The sequence below is a fragment of the Orussus abietinus genome, unplaced genomic scaffold (genome assembly GCF_000612105.2).
Source record: "Orussus abietinus isolate OABI.00-Male unplaced genomic scaffold, Oabi_2.0 scaffold15, whole genome shotgun sequence".
Lineage (NCBI taxonomy): Eukaryota > Metazoa > Arthropoda > Insecta > Hymenoptera > Orussidae > Orussus > Orussus abietinus.
The window spans coordinates 1,436,751-1,455,961 of record NW_019396010.1 but is presented as its reverse complement, the minus strand read 5'-3'; the positions used below and the strand labels follow the sequence as shown (position 1 = coordinate 1,455,961).

At 44.2% G+C, this 19,211-nt stretch overlaps 1 protein-coding gene across 1 annotated transcript; it reads right to left on the bottom strand.

The window, feature by feature from the left end:
* Positions 1 to 8,417: 8,417 nt before the first annotated feature.
* On the bottom strand, positions 8,418 to 18,102 carry LOC105696387. Its single transcript, XM_012418809.1, has 6 exons — positions 17,942 to 18,102; positions 17,039 to 17,247; positions 14,249 to 14,384; positions 13,968 to 14,101; positions 9,440 to 9,746; positions 8,418 to 8,503 (listed from the first exon to the last, which is right to left on the bottom strand). Exons 1-6 carry the CDS (start codon positions 17,976 to 17,978, stop codon positions 8,418 to 8,420), a joined length of 909 nt encoding a protein of 302 aa, XP_012274232.1. The 5' UTR covers positions 17,979 to 18,102.
* Between the last annotated feature and the right edge of the window lie 1,109 nt (positions 18,103 to 19,211).

Genomic DNA, 19,211 nt, shown 5'->3' with positions numbered 1-19,211 from the left:
GGAATCGACCGTCTGAGAATTACGGTCATATTTGCACCGCAAACGCGGTTATAACGAGAAAGGGCCGCAATTGCTAACAAAGATGGCGGCCGGTCTTCAAACACGTCGATTTGGGGAAGTATTAATCGTTCGTAGTTGCCAGGACTCTTCGGAAATGGCGAAACGTTTACGGGGGCAAGGAAGGAAGCAATATTCTGTTGCGACATGTAGGTCGCAGAGGACGTAAACTGGGAGTTTCCAGGGGAAACGGTCTATAAGTCCATAAGTCTGCGAGTCTGCTTCAAACAGACCCATTAAATTACACATTACCCGCGAGGTATGCCGTCTTGATGTTAACTTAGGTTTGTTCCCTCTTCCCGGCGTTCCGTTGTAGGTTCCTGAGAGAACGGCGGAAAGTTTTATCACCGCCGATTCCGAGTGGTAAGTTGTTCCCTTTGTGCGTCCCAGGAACCCATTTCTCATAATTGATACACTCTGGTCAATTACCGCGATCAGGAGGGATTCATTTGTATTAAGAGGAGGGCCAGACTATCTTATATGGACGCGTTCACGTATAGGAACCCCATCCACCTCGGGCCTCGAGTCATGCCTACTTGGCGCGAAACTCTGCCGAGTCTCTCCCCTGCAGAGCCAAGCGAAAAAGTCTCATCCCCAGAAAAAGTGACTGCAAACGGCACTTTTTAACAACCAAGTTGTTCCCTTTGTGCGGACCAGGAACCCATTTCTCATAATTGATACACTCCGGTCAATTACCGCGATCAGGAGGGATTAATTTGTATTAAGAGGAGGGCCAGACTATCTTATATGGACGCGTTTACGTATAGGAACCCCATCCACCTCGGGCCTCGAGTCATGCCTACTTGGTGCGAAACTCTGCCGAGTCTCTCCCCTGCAGAGCCAAGCGAAAAAGTCTCATCCCCAGAAAAAGTGACTGCAAACGGGACTTTTTAACAACCCCCGCGGTCTTTCTAAACAATGCGAACATAACCTAGGAGAAACCTCCGACTTGAGAAGTCGTAACAACTCGATTTTGCCGTTCGACGCCTCCAGCGGCGTCTCGGGCGACGCCGTCCCGGTGAATCCCCTCGCTCGAACTTCTCGTTACATAAGGAAGTATTTATAACCTCCGCATCCGCGTTTCGGGGGAGAAACAGAAGCCGAGAAAGAGAAAGAGAGGGAGCGGAAGATAGCGGCACCCATCCGGGGGTCCCTCGAGATGAGCTTTTTGCGAGCGAGGATTCGCGTCCACTGGCCGAGGGCGTCGCGACGCCCGGAGACAATCGCGACGCGTTCATTAGCACGGGTTGGGAAAAAAAATCCCCGAAGGCGCCGATTACGAATCCGAGGAATGGAATTTCGAGCCGAGTAACGACGCACGGAGCCACTCGGTCGGCTTTGTCCCTATCGGCGTCTCTTTCGCTCTTATCTACGCGGAATCGCCGCCTCTTTCTCGCTCTCACCGACGCGGAACTCCTGGCGTCTCTCTCGCTCCCACCGACGCGGACTCGCCGCGTCTCGCTTGCTCTCTTTCCGCGGCCCTTTGTCCGCGTCGCGTCTTTCATTGGCATCTCCACTCTGTGGCGGCGCCGCCGACGCGCTCCGTCTCTCTCGCTCTCTTTGCTCACCATATTCCTTTTCTCTGTCACTTCCCTCCTCCCCCTCGCCAGACACCTCCTGCCCCTTTCTCTCTCTTTCTCTCTCTCTCCCTCGCTCTTTCATTACCGCGGACTCCTTTACTTTTCTATACACCGCCACTCCCTTTCATCCCATCCGCGGTCCCTCCGCTTGGCCGTCATTCTATCAGCTGTTCCTCGGGTCGCATCGCCGCCGATGGATTATGCACCCTGCCAGACGCCGCGTCGATTATGCGCACGCCAGGAAGTCTAATTGCGAGAATTAGCAAAAAATGGTATACCGGTGCCGAGTGGCACGCACTAAGATGACACGTTTACATGTCGCGCGGTTATTCCGTTTCCATATACTCCCCGGTGATAACCGCCTGATAGCATCAGACCCCCCTCTGATAAACTAATTCCTGTATCGTTGATTTTCGGGAATGAGTCAATTTTCGCGAGAATTAGCAAAAACGGGTAAACTGATGCCGAATGTCACGCATCAAGATGACTCGTTTACATCCCTTTCCATATAGTCCTCGTTGATAACCGCCTGATAGCATCAGACCCTCCTCTGATAAACTAATGCCTGAATTGTTGGTTTTTCGAGAATAAGTAAATTTTCGCGAGAATTAGCAGAAACGAGTAAACTGGTGTCGAATGTCACGCACCAAGATGACTCGTTTACATCCCTTTCCATTGATAACCGCCTGATAGCATCGAAGACCCCCCCTGATAAACTAATTCCTGTATCGTTGATTTTTGACAATAAGTAAATTATCGCGAGAATTAGCAAAAACGGGTAAACTGGTACCGAATGTCACGCACCAAGATCACTCGTTTACATCCCTTTCCATATACTCCCCATTGATAACCGCCTGATAGCATCAGACCCCCCTCTGATAAACTAATGCCTGTATCCTTGATTTTCGAGAATAAGTTAATGAGTCGATAATTTGTTATCGAATCTTTAACGCCTCCCACGGGCAATTAACGCGTCGTTGCGCGTGGATTACAAAAAGGATATGCGATAGAACGCACGTGAGGGAGCCTAATTGCAAGACTGATCGGAAAACAAGTAAATTGCACACCAGGGTCACGCACAGTGTTCACGCGTTTATCGAATTGAAAGTGAGGCCATTACTTTGAACGGCTTTAATAGCGCTTCAGGTGAGTAAATACGATTTTTTATATGTAATTGAAGGATGGTCCGGGTTCGTTAATAAACCCGTGATGGAATATTGAATCTGCAACGTGTTCCGTGCGTAATTAACGTGTCGCGTTAATCGCACGTGGATCGTTACAATGGGCACCGATTATGAAACGCACGTGAGAATATCATCCGATTGATAAATAAATAAATAAAAATTCTTTATCTCTCCCATAAGGAAGAAAAAAAAGTTTTAACAATGATTTTTCCCGCAGAACGTCAGTGTCGTTTGATTTTAGTACGAATTGGAAAAAAAAATTAAATACACCAGAAAATATGATTACGCCGTCGGGCAATGAATTAATAAATTGAAATTATTCCCCGGAGTTTATCTCTCCCCGTTGTAAATTTTAATGACGATATTTTTCTCACGGATAAAACCGGTGCCTTTTGATATTTAGATACGAAACTCTTGCAAAACTCCTACCGTGAAGAGATTGCTGGGTTGAGAGGGAGGTTATATTAAATCTCGGAAAGTTTTTTATGAAAAAGAAATTAGACCACGGGTGCGCCACTAGAGGCTTCCGAAAGTAGAGTTTCGGACCATAAAGTGGTGTACCGGTACTGCAAATAGAGTGAGGCACAGACTGGGTCAAGGAGACCCCAGGAAATTATCATCGGTACATTCGGGACACGTAACATCCTTGACCTTGCCCAAAACGGCGACTGCAGTGGAACTTTCTTGCCCCACGTGGTCAACCACGTGGTTTGAATTCGGATGAATTTAACCTTATCCCAAGATTCGCACCTTGGATTACCCTGACCGGTGTACGCCGGAAATTCATGAAATTTTCCATCGACCATTGCCCTTAACAATTGATCACCATGATTACCGAAATGAGCCGGATAATAAATTCATATTCACAGAGTCGATAATATATATGTGCCCATAATTATGAAAGTGGTCTAAGTCATATATTTTTTGTTTCGAAATAACATTGAATTAATTTCATTTGAAATAATATGGCGTGAAATAACTGATAAACTCATTTTTTTTTAAATTTTGACTTAGACCACTTTCATAATTATGGGCATATATTCCCTCTCGAGATGAATCCCGTGATTGACGTAAATGTTAAAACTTTATCCCCGAAATTGGATGACGGCGACATCGAGTGCGTCAGATCAGCTGACTCGACAATCAGGTGGAGTTGTTTGCCGAGAAACGTCTCGGTGAGATAAAAAATGCCTTTGAGACCCGTCTCGGGCCTTTGTCGGTGTTTATTCCCGAAATTGGTCCTAAAGTCTGTTTAACGATTAAACACCGACACTTGGAATCGCAAACTCGGGAAATCGTCCGGAAAAGAGGAAGCGGAATTGCCATTGGGCGCCGATTCTTCGGCAAGGTTACTTCTATCAGCTATTAATCCATTTTTTAGGCGACTTTATGATCGTACGTGCTATTCAGAAATCCACCCACGCATGTGCTTCTCTGTGCCTCATTACAACCCGCGATTGACCGGGCGACGTGTCATGGTCCACAATTGCTCGGTACGCTTCGACGGCCACTTTAACGCAATCATAAGGGGTAGAAAACGCGTATTTACCCTTTGCCGCACTGTCGCTTTGATGTAGATTGCATTAGCCAAATCTGCCCGAATTCCCTGCCCATGCTAATTCCCGGGAGCTTTGACGTTTACATGACGCCACATGACTTCGGATGTTAGGGCGGATTTCCCGAATCTGAAAACCATGACACCAGTTGCGGATCTTTTGCAATTTTTTTAAAGAAATTAATGCGATATGAAAACGTCCAGTTGCGGATTCCTTGCAATTTTTTTTAAGAAATTAATGCGATATGAAAACGTCCAGTTGCGGATTCCTTGCAATTTTTTTTAAGAAATTAATGCGATATGAAAACGTCCAGTTGCGGATTCCTTGCAATTTTTTTTAAGAAATTACGGCGATATGAAAGCTGCCTCTGAGAGTTCTCATTCATGACATACCACGTTGGTAATGTCGCGTGTCATTTTAATGTATTAAATATAGATTAGGTGATTGGAGAATATTATCAGTTTTACGGCAAAGGAATTCTTCAAATGTGTCCAATTTTGGGCCAAGGTGCGGCGTTACTTCCGCCGTTATGGGGACCGTTAAAATTAATAAAACGTCACTTAAATCCGAAACGACACCTTGGAGAGCTTACGACGCTTTAGTACGGTAAGATATAAAAAATGTATGACGCAAATTTATAGCGGCAGGACACCCAAAGAGCATTTTGGCGAGGCCTTGATAAGGTTCAAGGCCAAGGTCTCCTCCCGGGGCACTTCCGTTTCCCAGGAGTCGGTGAAATCGGTGACGTATAAACTTTATGTAATTACGAATACGAAAAGCCAGTTTCTGGACCAGAGCCAGGAGGTCACGCCTCGTCCGCCCCAGAATGCGCGTTCTCTCGTAAATTAAAAAAAAGAAAAGAAAAAACAGGCGTCCGGGAATTTCCTTGCAAATAGAAACGCACCCCAACCCTCCGTCTTTCGGCGAAAAGTGTCCAAAAAAAAAATTAATGCATGCACACCATATGCATTCAGGAGCCTAATATCGGACGATAATGTATGGTAGGATGACGAACAAAGTTGGGGAATTAAAAAGCACATTTCTTAAATGAAGAAGTGGAGTTGCCTTTTGACTGAAGGAAAGTCAAATTGAGCCAAAATTTGGGTGTTCGCGTTAGGACGAGGGAATTGATCGGACGAGTAAACGCGAGTCCTTTTTCTCTCGCTCTTTACGAGCTCGTCTTCTTCCCCCGACGCGTTTTTTCGGGAATAAACGGAATAACGATAATCGCCGGGACGATTTGCCCCGCAAAATGGCCGCCGCGTAGAGGTCGACCCGACGGGTGAACTACCGGGAATTTATGCCCCGTAAAAGCGGAAAATGAGAGAGATCGAACTTACGGCTCGTCCCGCGAGATAATAGGGCTTTTTTTTACCGACGCGGTAAAAGGCACCGCGCCGATCGCGAGCTTTCCACAAAGGACCGTTTCTGCCCTCAAAAAGCCATATTCGTCATAGCTTTAATCAAATGGACAACAGATTGTAAAGAAGGTACAAATATTGTACATACACTTGGCTTCTTAATAAGCATAATTAATGCGGGGAGAAATGAAAGACAATGTCCCCGCGCAATTTTTAAATCTCGAGTCGCGGCGTAACGAGGCGTAATTGCATGCAAGATGTTAATGTAAAAAATTGAATAACCTGAGAAATGTATCGTACTTAAAGAGAGGAGATAAGGGGGACGGTAATTGATATCAAACACGGAGAAAAATTGTCAAGAATCGATATGGTCTTTCCTGGTCTTGTCCGAACGGGGCGCATGGTGCTGCAGGAAAAGTGCATAATAAAAATATCGAAACGTGGTCACGTACTTTCCGTGGGTATAGGTAGTACGGAGGGATGTTAAATTACCTCGGAAAAATGAAGGAAGAGTTTACGGAAGCTACGTGAAAGAGTAATGTCTTGATTTCTTCGCCCGTTCCGAGATCACGGAGGGCAGATCGAGTTAGTAGGTGAATCTTCATCGATCAGACGACTCGAAAGAGAAATGCGATAGGGCTAATTGTTTAATGGCTACCCCGAGGCCGAGGGGGAATTTAATTGCCGACAATATTTAGACATCGATAACTGCAACCCCGTAACGCAACCCTCATTGCACTCCCAGGATCTAATTACCCCTTTGTTCCGGAAGGTACCTAGATTCTGACTGTTTGTACTCACCCGGCCCTCAAATACGCCTGCAATCCACTTCCTAGATATGTCATCGTTCCATGGAAACAACCGAAATCCCCATTTTGAATATAGAATCGAGTCGAAAAAAAATTCGATTTACCGAAGAAAAATAATAGAAAAAGTAACGCAAGAAATGAACGAAGGAGAGAAGACCAAGATTACCATTACGAAAAATTCCGAACCTCTTCCCTCGTAAGCTGAACAATAAATGACCTCCAATTTCCCGCGAAGAGGCGTAGAAAAAAAATAACATGCAGGGTTGCAAATAATGCATTATCCTCGGTAATCCATTATAATTCCAGTAGGCATGATTTTCATCATTAATATTGGTAACAGAATCCACGATCCATTAATTTGTAACCGTGTGACGGGATCATGGCCCATTACCCGTTAAAGGAACAACGAATGATGCATTGTTCTTCCATGAAAATGTTTGCAACCCCGATAAGAGGTAATAAATGAAAGTAGGTTGATTTATCGGCGGGGATAAAAAAAGAAATTCCTAGCACCCCCCCGTGATTCTCGGTTATCTATCTCATAAAATGTCAGTGCGCCGAGAAGTGTAGAATCGCGTGGAAAGTAAAAAGTCATAAATTGAACGATGTAGATGGATTTGAAATTTATCTCTCCATTGGGGGGACGTCTTCGATCGGAAGTGGCGAGCTATCGGGGGGTGAATTCCGACATCGTTACCGGGGTAATTCACCTCAAGAGTAAGTTGTCGGAAATCCGAATCGGGCATGGGGTCCCTTTCGTTTCCAACCTCGGCTCTGAATCACGGTGTACACCCTAAGAAAGGTACGGGGAGAGAAAGAGGCACCGAGCATGACTATGATCGATTGCTTCTCTCTCTTGAAACTTCGGCCCGGCATTCTCGAAACTCCTAGTATACGACAGATTAATCTTGGAACCCTTAACGACGATCGATCTTGCCTCCTGGTCGACCCCGTAAATTCACACCTTGATGGTGAACATATCCGCTTGCGTAGCGTCGCGCACTCCTTCCCGCTACTCGTAAATTACCCCCAACTTTTGCCATTCTTCCCCGAGAATTTACGCGATGGATCGAACCCGAAGAAACCTGCGAAAAAGACACTTCTACCTTAACCCGTCGAAGGGAAAATGTCCGATACAATTCCCCGATTTGTAAACGCGCACTGACATAATGCCCCTGTCAATTTGCATGTTCAATCATTCGGTGCCAAATTAAATTAAATCGCCTCTGTAATATCAGTCTACAGAAAATTATCCGATACAATTCCTTGACTTGTAAACGCGCAATATAATTTTTCATGCAAAATAGTACACCTGACCCTGGCCAGAGATCCGATTAAACCTCGATTAACCTCAAGGAAGAAAGTGAATTTCAACCCCTAATGAAAATCCAGACAAATTGGACCATCATACCCAAATACCAAAATTTCCGTCGCGAGCCTCCTTACCCAGAAACCTGTAATTTTTCATGCAAAATAGTACACGTGACCCTGACCAAAAATCCGATTAAACCTCGATTACCCAGTCGCAATTTAGGATACGTGCAAAATGGGAAGTCGCGAGTCAGGAAGTGAAATTCTGGATTTAAATCGGTGGAAATCCCCGTAATACCGTGAAAATGTCAAGACCAAACGTCACTTGCCACCGAGTCGCATTATCTATGATATAAGCTGATAGTAAATCGATTCTCGAAGAAGGGAATCATTTTCTCCGACTTCCAAGTGATACGTTCCTCCGGGAGCGGGATTGAGGGAAACGAAGTACCCGTGCGATGTGTCTTTTTTTTTTTTCTTATTTTTTCCTTTTTTTTTTACAAGCACGTCGATTTATATAAAGAGCTCCAAAGCACGCATATAATACAGAAAGAGTCCGTTAACGAGTGGCAAGTCGGAGAAACGCAATCAATTCCAAAACGAATCGTAGCGACGCTCGCGGACCCACCGCGGTAGATCCGAGCACTGGAACGAGAAACGGCTCGATTAAATATTTCGGAATAAACGATAGAGGCAGTCGATGCGAGTCGAAAATACGAATATTTAAACTCGGCGGTAGGAATAATTCATAACCGCGGCATTGTTGAAATACCCCATACGTATAAATTCATTTTGCGTTTCGCGAGATCCATCCTTCCGCGTTCCTAGATCTTCCGCATCTTTCTACACGTGTATAAGATTCATGAAAATCAAATGAAATCAACGATGCCGCATAAATTTCACCACCAATATTCAAAGATGCACCTCTTTCAGCCGCACTTTCGACTCGCCCTCTTGAAGCCTGAATTTGTACACTGTAAAGAAATCCGACGCGTTATCAATTGCAAATACGCGTTTAATGGCGAATTACACCTCGTGATATCGATGCAATTAAATACGATATCGAGTCTTCCCACCTTCTACGTGGATATCAATTTTACAAGGTAAACTCCACTTTGCAGTGAGCCAAACAGCCGCATTGTGGAAAATGTAAATTGCAAGCGTTTCAATGTGACATGAAAGGGTCATTACATACGAAAGAAAAAATAGGAAATGTATTCTAGGTTCTACCCGAGGCAAAATGAAATTTCATGAACACCACATTGTTCCTTAGGGCCTCCACATGACAAAGTTCCCATCGATTCGGTACATCCTCTTTATATAAATATTTTATTAATATTCGGTTATATATACAGAATTACCCTTTCATCCCGCCTTAACCCTTTGACAATGGGGCTGTTACCCTGGAGGTTGAAGGGAGTTAAAACGGTGAAACAGGACCAAAAGAGGTCCTGTTGGATTCCTAGGACTTGAAGGGGTAAAATCCGTTTCGAAGTTCGAGTTAGTCGCTTTTCCTCCAGGGCATGCGTAAGGATTAATTTACAGTGCACCAGGTGATATCGGGAATTGATAGGGACTCACCTTTGACGTCCACCTGGCCGTCGGGCTTCTTCTGGCCGGTCTGGAAATTAGGCGGTGGCTGGAGATAATTGATGCCAACAATGGTGGCAGACGGCTCGAAGTGGCTCGTTTTTTGGCGGTCCTCCTCGGCGCTGACCTCGGTGCTTTGCCAGTATATGTCGTATATGGAAGCGCTGCAACGCACCTTGAGCTTGCCGCTCGTAAAGTGGTCCGACGTTACGAGAAACTGGAGACCGATCTGCGAAGTTTGCCCCTCCGAATCGTTCGTATCCACCGGGTTGTAAACGCGCACGTGCGAGGGTAGCGGCTGTAAAACCAGAGGGTGGTCACCGGGATGAGTTTACGAGCTCGCCGATGGACCGACCGCGTTATGAGACTCCGCGGATCTCTCCATTCCTCCTCGCATACGTGCCCACTTATTCGAGTATCGAGGTACCTAGGTACCAACGTGCGTGAGAAGTGCGTACGTAGGTACCTTAGGAGTGCGCTTAAATCCCCGTAATTTGGAGTTCATACTCGCGCGTTTGATAAGAATTGCAGTTATGAAGTAAGCAGAAAATTCGGCAATATGAAACCCACGTGCGTGAGAAGTGCGTACGTAGGTACCTTAGGAGTGCGCCTAAACCCCCGTAATTTGGAGTTCATACTCGCGCGTTTGATAAGAATTGCAGTTATGAAGTAAGCAGAAAATTCGGCAATATGAAACCCACGTGCGTGAGAAGTGCGTACGTAGGTACCTTAGGAGTACGCTTAAATCCCCGTAATTTGGAGTTCATACTCGCGCGTTTGATAAGAATTGCAGTTCTGAAGTAATCAGAAAATTGGGCAATACAAAACTCTTAAAAATTTCTAAGCTATCCCATGACCTTAAAAACCTACTTATTCTAGTCTCAAGGTACCTAGTTACCAACATGCGTGAGAAATGCGTACGTAGGTACCTTAGGAGTGTGCTTAAACCCTCGTAATCTGATATTCATACTCGCACATTTGATAAGAATTGCAGTACCGAGGCAATCAGAAAATTCGGCAATACAACCCCCTTGAAAATTTCAAAACTATCCCATGACCTTAGAAACCTACTTATTCTACTCTCAAGGTACCTAGGTACCAACGTGCGTGAATGTACCTCGGGGGTGCTTCTCTTTGGGGAGCCAAAGCCAGAGGATACAAATCGTCCCGGAAGGAAAGAGGGCCGCGAAACTCTCCTTTGGGGGTCGCAAGGATTTCATTAAGTTATGAAATTATTTCACCCCGGCTTTGCCGCATTCGGGTAACGAGAGAAAGCGGTCATTATTTAGGGGAATGCGGTTCTTTGTCGGGGCTCCCGGGGGTGGGTGTACCCCGAGCTGCCTTAATGAAGACACGTTTTCTCTGCCTATCGGAAGGAACGCGAACGAGAGCCGCGAATCTCTCCGCAGGGGGTCGGAAGGATTTCGATGACGTACGGAATTGCTTCTTCCTGGTTTCTGTACACGAGAGGGACCAGAGGGAAGAAATTCCGAGGGAAACCGAGCGTCTTATCGAACCAAGGCGCCCATTATTTCCTCCTTCTTAAAGCGATACGAAAGTGCCATCCGAAGGGTCCATTGTTAAACTTTTCGCCAAACTAAGTACACCGAATCGTTTCAATCTTTCCAACGTGAACATGCACTCTACGCATGTCGCAATTGCAAGGGAAGATATCCTGTAAAATTTAATGCGAACAAAGTATTGTAATGGTACGTCAGAATTTCAAAGGAAGTAAGGGCGGATTAATTAAACGGGGAAGTAACACGGATATTTAGCAATGTCAAAAGCATTGTTACGGAGGGAATTTCTGTTATTCGGATATCATTTCTCCTCGGGAACTGTTATTAATGTAGAGTTCTTATCGCGCCGCCATAGAACATGGGGATGTTTAAGGGATGCTCATCTTTTTCGAGTGGACCGCTCAGGGTATAAATCTACGTATTCCTCCCTTATCTCATTGGGGGGCTATATAAATTGGGTCTGCGAGCGAAATTCTCCTCCAGGGATCGGAAGGTTTTAATTAAGTTATGGAACAGCTTCCTTTTGGTTTCCCGGCGTTTGTATGGCGAAGGAAAGTAATCGCCCGTGAAACTAAAGTGATTGCCGCGATTAAAGAGGATCCCTCCTCCTTTTAATAATTTTAATAAGGGTTCGGAGGAGATATATTAAATTTGAAGAAAAGAACGAGGGAGAGAGAGAGACGCTCCTGCAAAGGTCGAAGTGTTTTAACGATGCTCAAAGGAGGGATTTTAATTAAACGTTAGATATACGTATATTTTGTCTCATCTACCTCCTGCATAGATGTGTATACCTGTATGAACGGAGAGGTACATATTTCTTCTCCCGAAGTACGAGTTTGAAATTAACCATCTCGTTGTAGAATCTGTTTTATGAGACTCCGAGGATCTCACAATTTTTCTACCTCCCCCTTTCCCGACTCTGATGTCTTTGGGGAGCCAGCAGAGAAGACGGATTGAACCGGAGGAGGAAACGCGGCCAATTCCTTCCAAGATACGGAAAGATTTAATTAGATTTTAACAATAAGATTTTACTCATTTTGACCAACCTCCACCGACCGAAAAATCAACCCGAGTCGAGATTTTCATTTACAGAATTTCGTTCCCGTATGATTTTTAGGAATTACTCTCTTAACATGACTCTAAGAGACAAATGTCATTAATCAAAATTTTTTCGCATGATTTTTAGAAATTATTCTCTATCGTGAATACGACTCTAAGAGACAAATGTCATTAATCGAAATTTTTTCGCATAAATTTTAGAAATTATTCTCTATCGTGAACATGACTCTAAGAGACAAATGTTATTAATTGAAATTTTTTCTCATGATTTTTAGAAATTATTCTCTATAGTGAACATGACTCTAAGAAACAAATGTTATTAATCGACATATTTCCATACCGAGGGGTAGAAAGCAGAAGAAACGGGATCATAATTATCAGAATTTCAGATATGAGATTATGGAGGAATTTCTCTCAGGACTTTCATGAATTCCTCTCTAAGGAAGAAACGTTATTAACCGCCATTTTATAGGGGACACTGCATTAACAAACATTGCATTTCCAGAGATCTTCCCCCGACGTAGGGGATGCTCTCCAGGAAGGGGAGCTGCACCTCGAAGGGGGATCGATCGTTGCCCTGGAACAATTTTATTGTCATCCCCATTTCGAGGGGATGCAGGAAGATTCGTCAGAAGTTGTGACTCGTCCGAGGGTGTTCCAACTTTCCGGGGGGGGGGGGGGAATGATTTAACCGGGGATGACGGCGATGACGAGGACGTACCGTACGACTCGGGGATGACGGAAAGGAAAAGGCACTTAGTGACTTCCTTACTAAATCCGCCCCCCTAGGTATAGAATTGCGATGTCAAACTTTTGACAGGGAAATTAGGAATTCACCCAAGGAATGAGTTATGGTACCCCGTGGAAAATTGTCCTCGTTACGGAGCTAAATGGGGGAGGCCCGAGAGAAAGCAAGACAAGTCAATTGAACCGGTCGAAACAATTGCCGAAATCCACTTCGGAAATATCTCCCACTTTCGATTGATTACCTTCGACCGTGGGCGCGATTCGCGTTTAATTTACCCACGGCACAATAAACATTGAATTTCGAAACGGCCGACATTTCGACATTGCAATTGCGGGCGGGACCGTTTAACGCTTTACTCGTTCGACTTCTCGTTTTGAGGGAAGTCTCACTTAATTGGCAAACTTCCCCGAGGAGGTTGTCTCGCGAATGTGAATTTCTGTTAATTGCCATTCACCATTGCTTACCGAAAAGTCATTAACGATCGCTTTAATTTGTTTTTCTCGCGGAATCTGGGATAAAACCTGGTCTCGATTCAAACGAAATTTCAGCGCCATTGTTCTTAAACCAATTACATCCTATTATTATTAACCATCCCGAAAGCCCTCAAAGGAAACTGAGAAAAACATTGCAGTGAAACTGAACCAGGGTGGCGCATATATTTATTTTTTTTTTCATACGTATAACCCGCTTATGCAACTTGGCAAGTGAAAAAGAAAAGGCAATTTCGTTGCGTACATCAACTACGTAATGTGTCAGGTATTTTATGTACGACCCAGACAAGCCAAATGGTTGGACATTCAAAGTTTAATGGCTTTGGAGGTCGACAAATGTCCCTTATGATCGAAAACGCTCCCTGACTCCAAAAAGATTGACCCCATAACGACCCTTAACGTCATACACGTGAAAAAAAAAAGGAAATGCCATACATTATAAAAATTAAAATTTCTGCTCGATATCGATACAATTTTCTAAAGTCGTCTCAAATGACATAAATTATTAATATAGTAGTATCTGCTCCCGTCTTGTAATTAACTTTCCAGCGGATCTATTTGCGCTCGACGAGTACACTCGTCATCGATTAATGTTTCTTTTTTTGTTTTTCCCCGCAAGCAGATAAATGTTTAAGACAAAGTCCCGTCGTTAGCGGGTTAACAATGATTTTACAATGGCTTAAAAAATATGTCAACCTTACCTGTCTGTCATTGACGAACCACGTGAGGTTTGCAGCAGGTGTACTGCGTCCAGCAGTGCAATTGCCGCGCAATCCCTCACCGAGTCTGTACTTCGTCTTAAGTCCGTCTATCGACGGTCCTTGTGTTGGCAGCTCTGTGAAAGTAAATAAATAAAATTTAATATTAAATGGTATATAATTAAATTCTATACAAATAAAATTTAATATTAAATTCTATACAAGTAAAATTTAATATTAAATTCTATATAAGTAAATTTAATAATAAATTCTGTTAATCTTACCAGCGACGCTCATAGTTGCGTCTACGATAAATGTGTGAAAGGAAGGTGCATCGGCAGATACCTCGCAACTATAAGTACCAGCCGACTGCAATTCCAGATCCGTAAGAGCAACTTGGGTGGCGTTGCTCTCAGATTTCTGGGGGAAAAGGACTAGGTTAAATATTTAACCCCACCGTCCCCGGGGTAGGTCCTTAAATCGACGAAAACGGTGCCGATAAACATCCCCACGTGGTGAATAATGCAAAGGAATAAAATCGAAGGTAATCCGCGATGCTGCACCGAGAGGGAGAGAAAGAGAGCCGAGCGTTACAGCCCCATAATTCGGTGATTAAATCTTGCAAAAACGAGCAACGGACATTAATCTGATTTAAATCGGATGTTTTATTAATCCCCAGAAATGGAGGTCGGTGGAGCTTAATCGGTTATCATCAAGGATGTGTTGCCTCTCGAGGATTTAATCAGCACGTTTACGTGATTACTTATTCGAAAATTCCCCATTCGAATCCGCTAATCACTATTTTACTTAACTCGGCGCGTTTATCGAGATTTAATTACCTTCTAATTACAGGTTCGCCAAGTTATTCATTATTTGTTGTAAACCGTGGTAATTGGATTTAATAATATATTGATGGTGCACGTGATGCCTGATGCGTTAATACGGGATTTTATGTTGTTTATTTAATTTTCAGTTTAGGAGAAATGTATATTTGGATATTTTTACCTTAAACATTTATCGTTTCCTCGTTTTCCGGGTGGGTAAGTGTTTATAGAAGTGTGGGTAATTATAGGCCTAAACTGTCCCTATCGTTTTTCTAATTATCAGGAAATTAATCCTTCGATTAATCTCCCCCTCTGCGACCAAAGCTTTGAAATTTCAATCGATTACGCCTAGTTGAACCGAAATTTCTAAACCTACATACGCAGTAATGTACCCAGATTACACACGAGGATTGCGGAATCTCCGATATAGAATTGTAATATCAATATGTTCGTTTGTTTAACAAACATCTAGTTTGTCAGTAGTCACGGGTAATACCGATACCTTACAGCTTCGTCGCTTTAATGCAGAAGGGCATAATTTATTCTAACTAGACTGAAATCATTTGCAAATGGAATAGAATAACTTTGGGTTAATTTGCTAACGTAATTCCGAAATTATTCAATTTATTGCCGTATTATATTAACGGTATATCAATAAGAAGGGATCCTCTGTACAGGCGATTAGATCGATTTGACAATTGGCCGAGTCTGTCATACGGGATTGTAATAACAGATATGCAGCTTAAATGCAGGTTAAACTTGAAAGCGAACTCCGACATGTATTCTCTAAATTAATAACTATCCATTTCAATGGAATTTCAAGACAATTACTCGTCCGCTTAACGCTCGCTTCTCCGAAAAAGTTGGCAAACTCGACATGTTTAACATGTAAAGTGATTAGTAAATAAAAGGAAACACGAGTTGGCAGTCAACTTTATAAGTAAAGCCATTTGTAGGTAAAAAAAAAAAATTGCGGTAAGCACTTAGTCACCGAGTGTAAGTAAATACATGTATAGGATACGCCAGGCAGTTTCGCGACGTGGTAAGTACACATTAATTAACAAATGGAACTGAAAACCGTGTGTTCATTTAAATATGGAACTCTAGTATTTTTCTAAAAGATTGCCGAGTCGGTATTAACAATCAATAAACATTATTCTAATGAGGATTTTTCTAAAAACTGGGACAGAAAGCTCATTTTCCTCGGTGACAATGGACAGTTAAGTGGCGTATTACTTTTTCAACCGAATAATCTTTGCCCAAATAATTTCTAGATTCATTGCCTGAACTTCATGTCAAAATGAAAGTGGAATAATTTACCCTCGATTATCTATTGCGGTTTGATATAATTGTGCCCATAATTATGAAAGTGGTCTAAGTGAAAATTAAAAAAAAAAATGAGTTTATCAGTTATTTCACGCCATATTATTTCAAACGAAATGAATTCAATGTAATTTCGAAACAAAAAATATATGACAGACCACTTTCATAATTATGGGCACACATTACAATTCTTTGAAATTAATCAAAGTGTTAGTCAATTCAACGCCGAGCCGCGTAATTAACAGGAAAATCAAGGTTTGCAAAAGAAAGATATGAATAAAAAGCTCCGGATAAAATGGCAAAAATTGATCCCGTTTCACGAAACGTCCCTCTGAAATGTAAACGCAGCAAAGCGTCCTCGACTAGACGCAGGACAAGTGCGGGCAACACGTACCAAGTAAATCTTTAAATGCAAATGCAATTGCAAATGTAACCGCGCGACATCGGCTCATTTGCAAATGCACCGTTCGGGTGATCTTTTTTCCTTTCCCCCGAAAAGGGAGCATTGTTAGTTCTACCACGAAGCCAGGCACTGGTCAAATCAGAGTTAATAACCGGATAAATCGGCGATTGGTCGGATTTGCAAATCGGACCGGAAGTGACTTTTCGGGGGTAGACCAATTCGCGCATGTATCAGCACCGACGCGAGTACAATAACCGAGCATCGGCGATTCCCCCGATTTGGGAATTATCATGCGATCGGGCATGAATAATTATATCGGGTCCGCGCAATAACGCACTTATCCGGTGATTAGAGACCGATGGGAAAGAAATTAACGAGCCGCGAATCGGCGTCCACAAATCCGCTCTTCGGGGTTATTAAAGTGGAATATCTCTTAGGGGGTAGAAACCGTAGACCCTCGATCTGGAAATCCCCTCGAGCTGTTCGGAAAAACTCTTCTTAGCCCCTCGGGAGGGATCACTTACGTTCACCCTCAGACTGCCGATCGGAAACGTCTTGACGACCGGGTCCTCCTTCGGCGCGTATCTGTAGAACTCGCGTCCACCCTTGTACCACTTGACGGTGTACAGAGGGTCTCCTTCGGTGTCATACCAACAGTTTAGGATGGCCGAGTCGCCCTTCTTCACGGCGGTTGGAATCTGGACGCGCACTTCCTTCAGACCCAAGCAAAACCCTGCGACACACCACAGGGATTTCAGTTGGTCCACCAGGTCTCCCATACCCCGAGACCCTCCGGAAAAATAATCCACAACGACCCCTCGCGACTAAAACCAAGGGAAGGAAATTCCCCTTGAAACGAAACCTCGAAGAAATCCAAGTCCCACGTTTCCCGACGCGGGGCCATTATCTCGAAACTCAGTGAAATCGATTTCCTCCCTTAAGAGCCGATTGCCATTGATATCCCATACGATAAACAATGCCATTGGATAACCAGTCCCAGTGGTCCCTAAAATCCCGGGGATCCTTCGATGATTTCCACCAAATTCTAGCATTAACCCTTTAACTCCGAGACATGCTCCCACGCGATCATGGTTTTTTGTCCGCACCCTTCGTTCCCATGTATCCAACCCGAGAAATGAATATATAATAATTTTATATATTAAATGTAAGCACTCCATGGTCGAGCTATCCGTCCAGCTGGGACGGTTCCCGTAGTTAAAGGGTTAAAATCCATGATTTCGTAGCGAACACCCCCACGTTTCCTGGGCCTCGTGGTCGGCGACGACCGCCAGCGCTCGCCACCCCCGAGGGTCGGAAATGAACGCGTGGACGACCCCGTTTAACTAAATAAAAGGTCACTCGTCACTCGGCGATGTCTCCGTCGAGGGGTATGCCGCTCCGGGAGGCTCTTCCACGGGAAAACTCACCCACGATATGAACGAACAGAGCGATGTGCAGTTCCATCGAGGCGCACCGCCGGAGGGTCCTTCCCTGGAAGGACTGTTCTGTCCAGACTGGCGACGTATCACGTGCACGCGATTTTCCCGAGGTCCACTCGCATGACTCCCAGCACACTAGGAGCTCCAAGTACCCGATCCCTCGTACGGCAACATCCCTTACATAATACGGAGCGGACCTTGGATACGGTCGTTCGATGATTCCGCCGGCTTCGCGCAGAATCAATTTCTTGCAGCGCTCCACGCGCCTGCGCCGGATTCTTAGCCGGCACGTAATATCCCGATATCCAAATAATGTCGAAACCTCCCCATACTCCGCACCGGGGGTACCACTGGAGACCTCTCCTCGGTGAAGATTTCCCGGATCGGATCCTCCGGAGATAGGGATGGAATTAAATCCCTCGTCATTCAACCCTACGCGTTTCTCGCGGGGATGTACTTGTCTCGAAACTCCACCACGGCGCCGGATTCTTAGTATGCACGTAATGTTTCGATATCCAAATAATGTCGAAACCTCCCCATACTTCACGCCAAGGACACCACCCTGGGGAAGATTTCCAGGATCGGATCTTCTGGAGATAGGGACGGAATTAAATCCCTCGTCATTCGACTCTACGCGTTTGTAGCGAAGATGTACTTGTCTCGAAACTCCACCACGGCGCCGGATTTTTAGCCGGCACGTAATATCTCGATTTTCAAATAATGTCGAAACCTCCCCATACTTCACGCCAAGGACACCACCCTGGGGAAGATTTCCAGGATCGGATCCTCCGGAGATGAGGACGGAATTAAATCCCTCGTCATTCGACTCTACGCGTTTCTCGCGAAAATGTACTTAGCGCGAAACTCCACCACCAATCATTATTAAAATAAAAGGCTTTAAAATTTGAGATAAATAAAAGATAGTAATATCCGATAATCTATATCATATTCCTTACCGGTAGAATCACATTGGTCTTTCTTCTTCGAAATAAGGACGTCCAGAGAGATCTCTCCATGCTCCGAACCAACCCCTCTATAAAACCAAATTCTATAGCAAAACTGACAATCGACTACATCAACGTCTCGGAATAAATTTCTTGCAATACCCACCCTTGTCCTTGTATGAGTGAATCTTGTTTCCCTAGTCCCTGCTTTCAAGTATGTAGACGTTTCTCCGCCGGCTGAATGTTGATGTGCGGAACCACCGAAATTGTTATTCAGAGCCTGAAATCAGGACAGCAGTCTTGATATCCTTCGT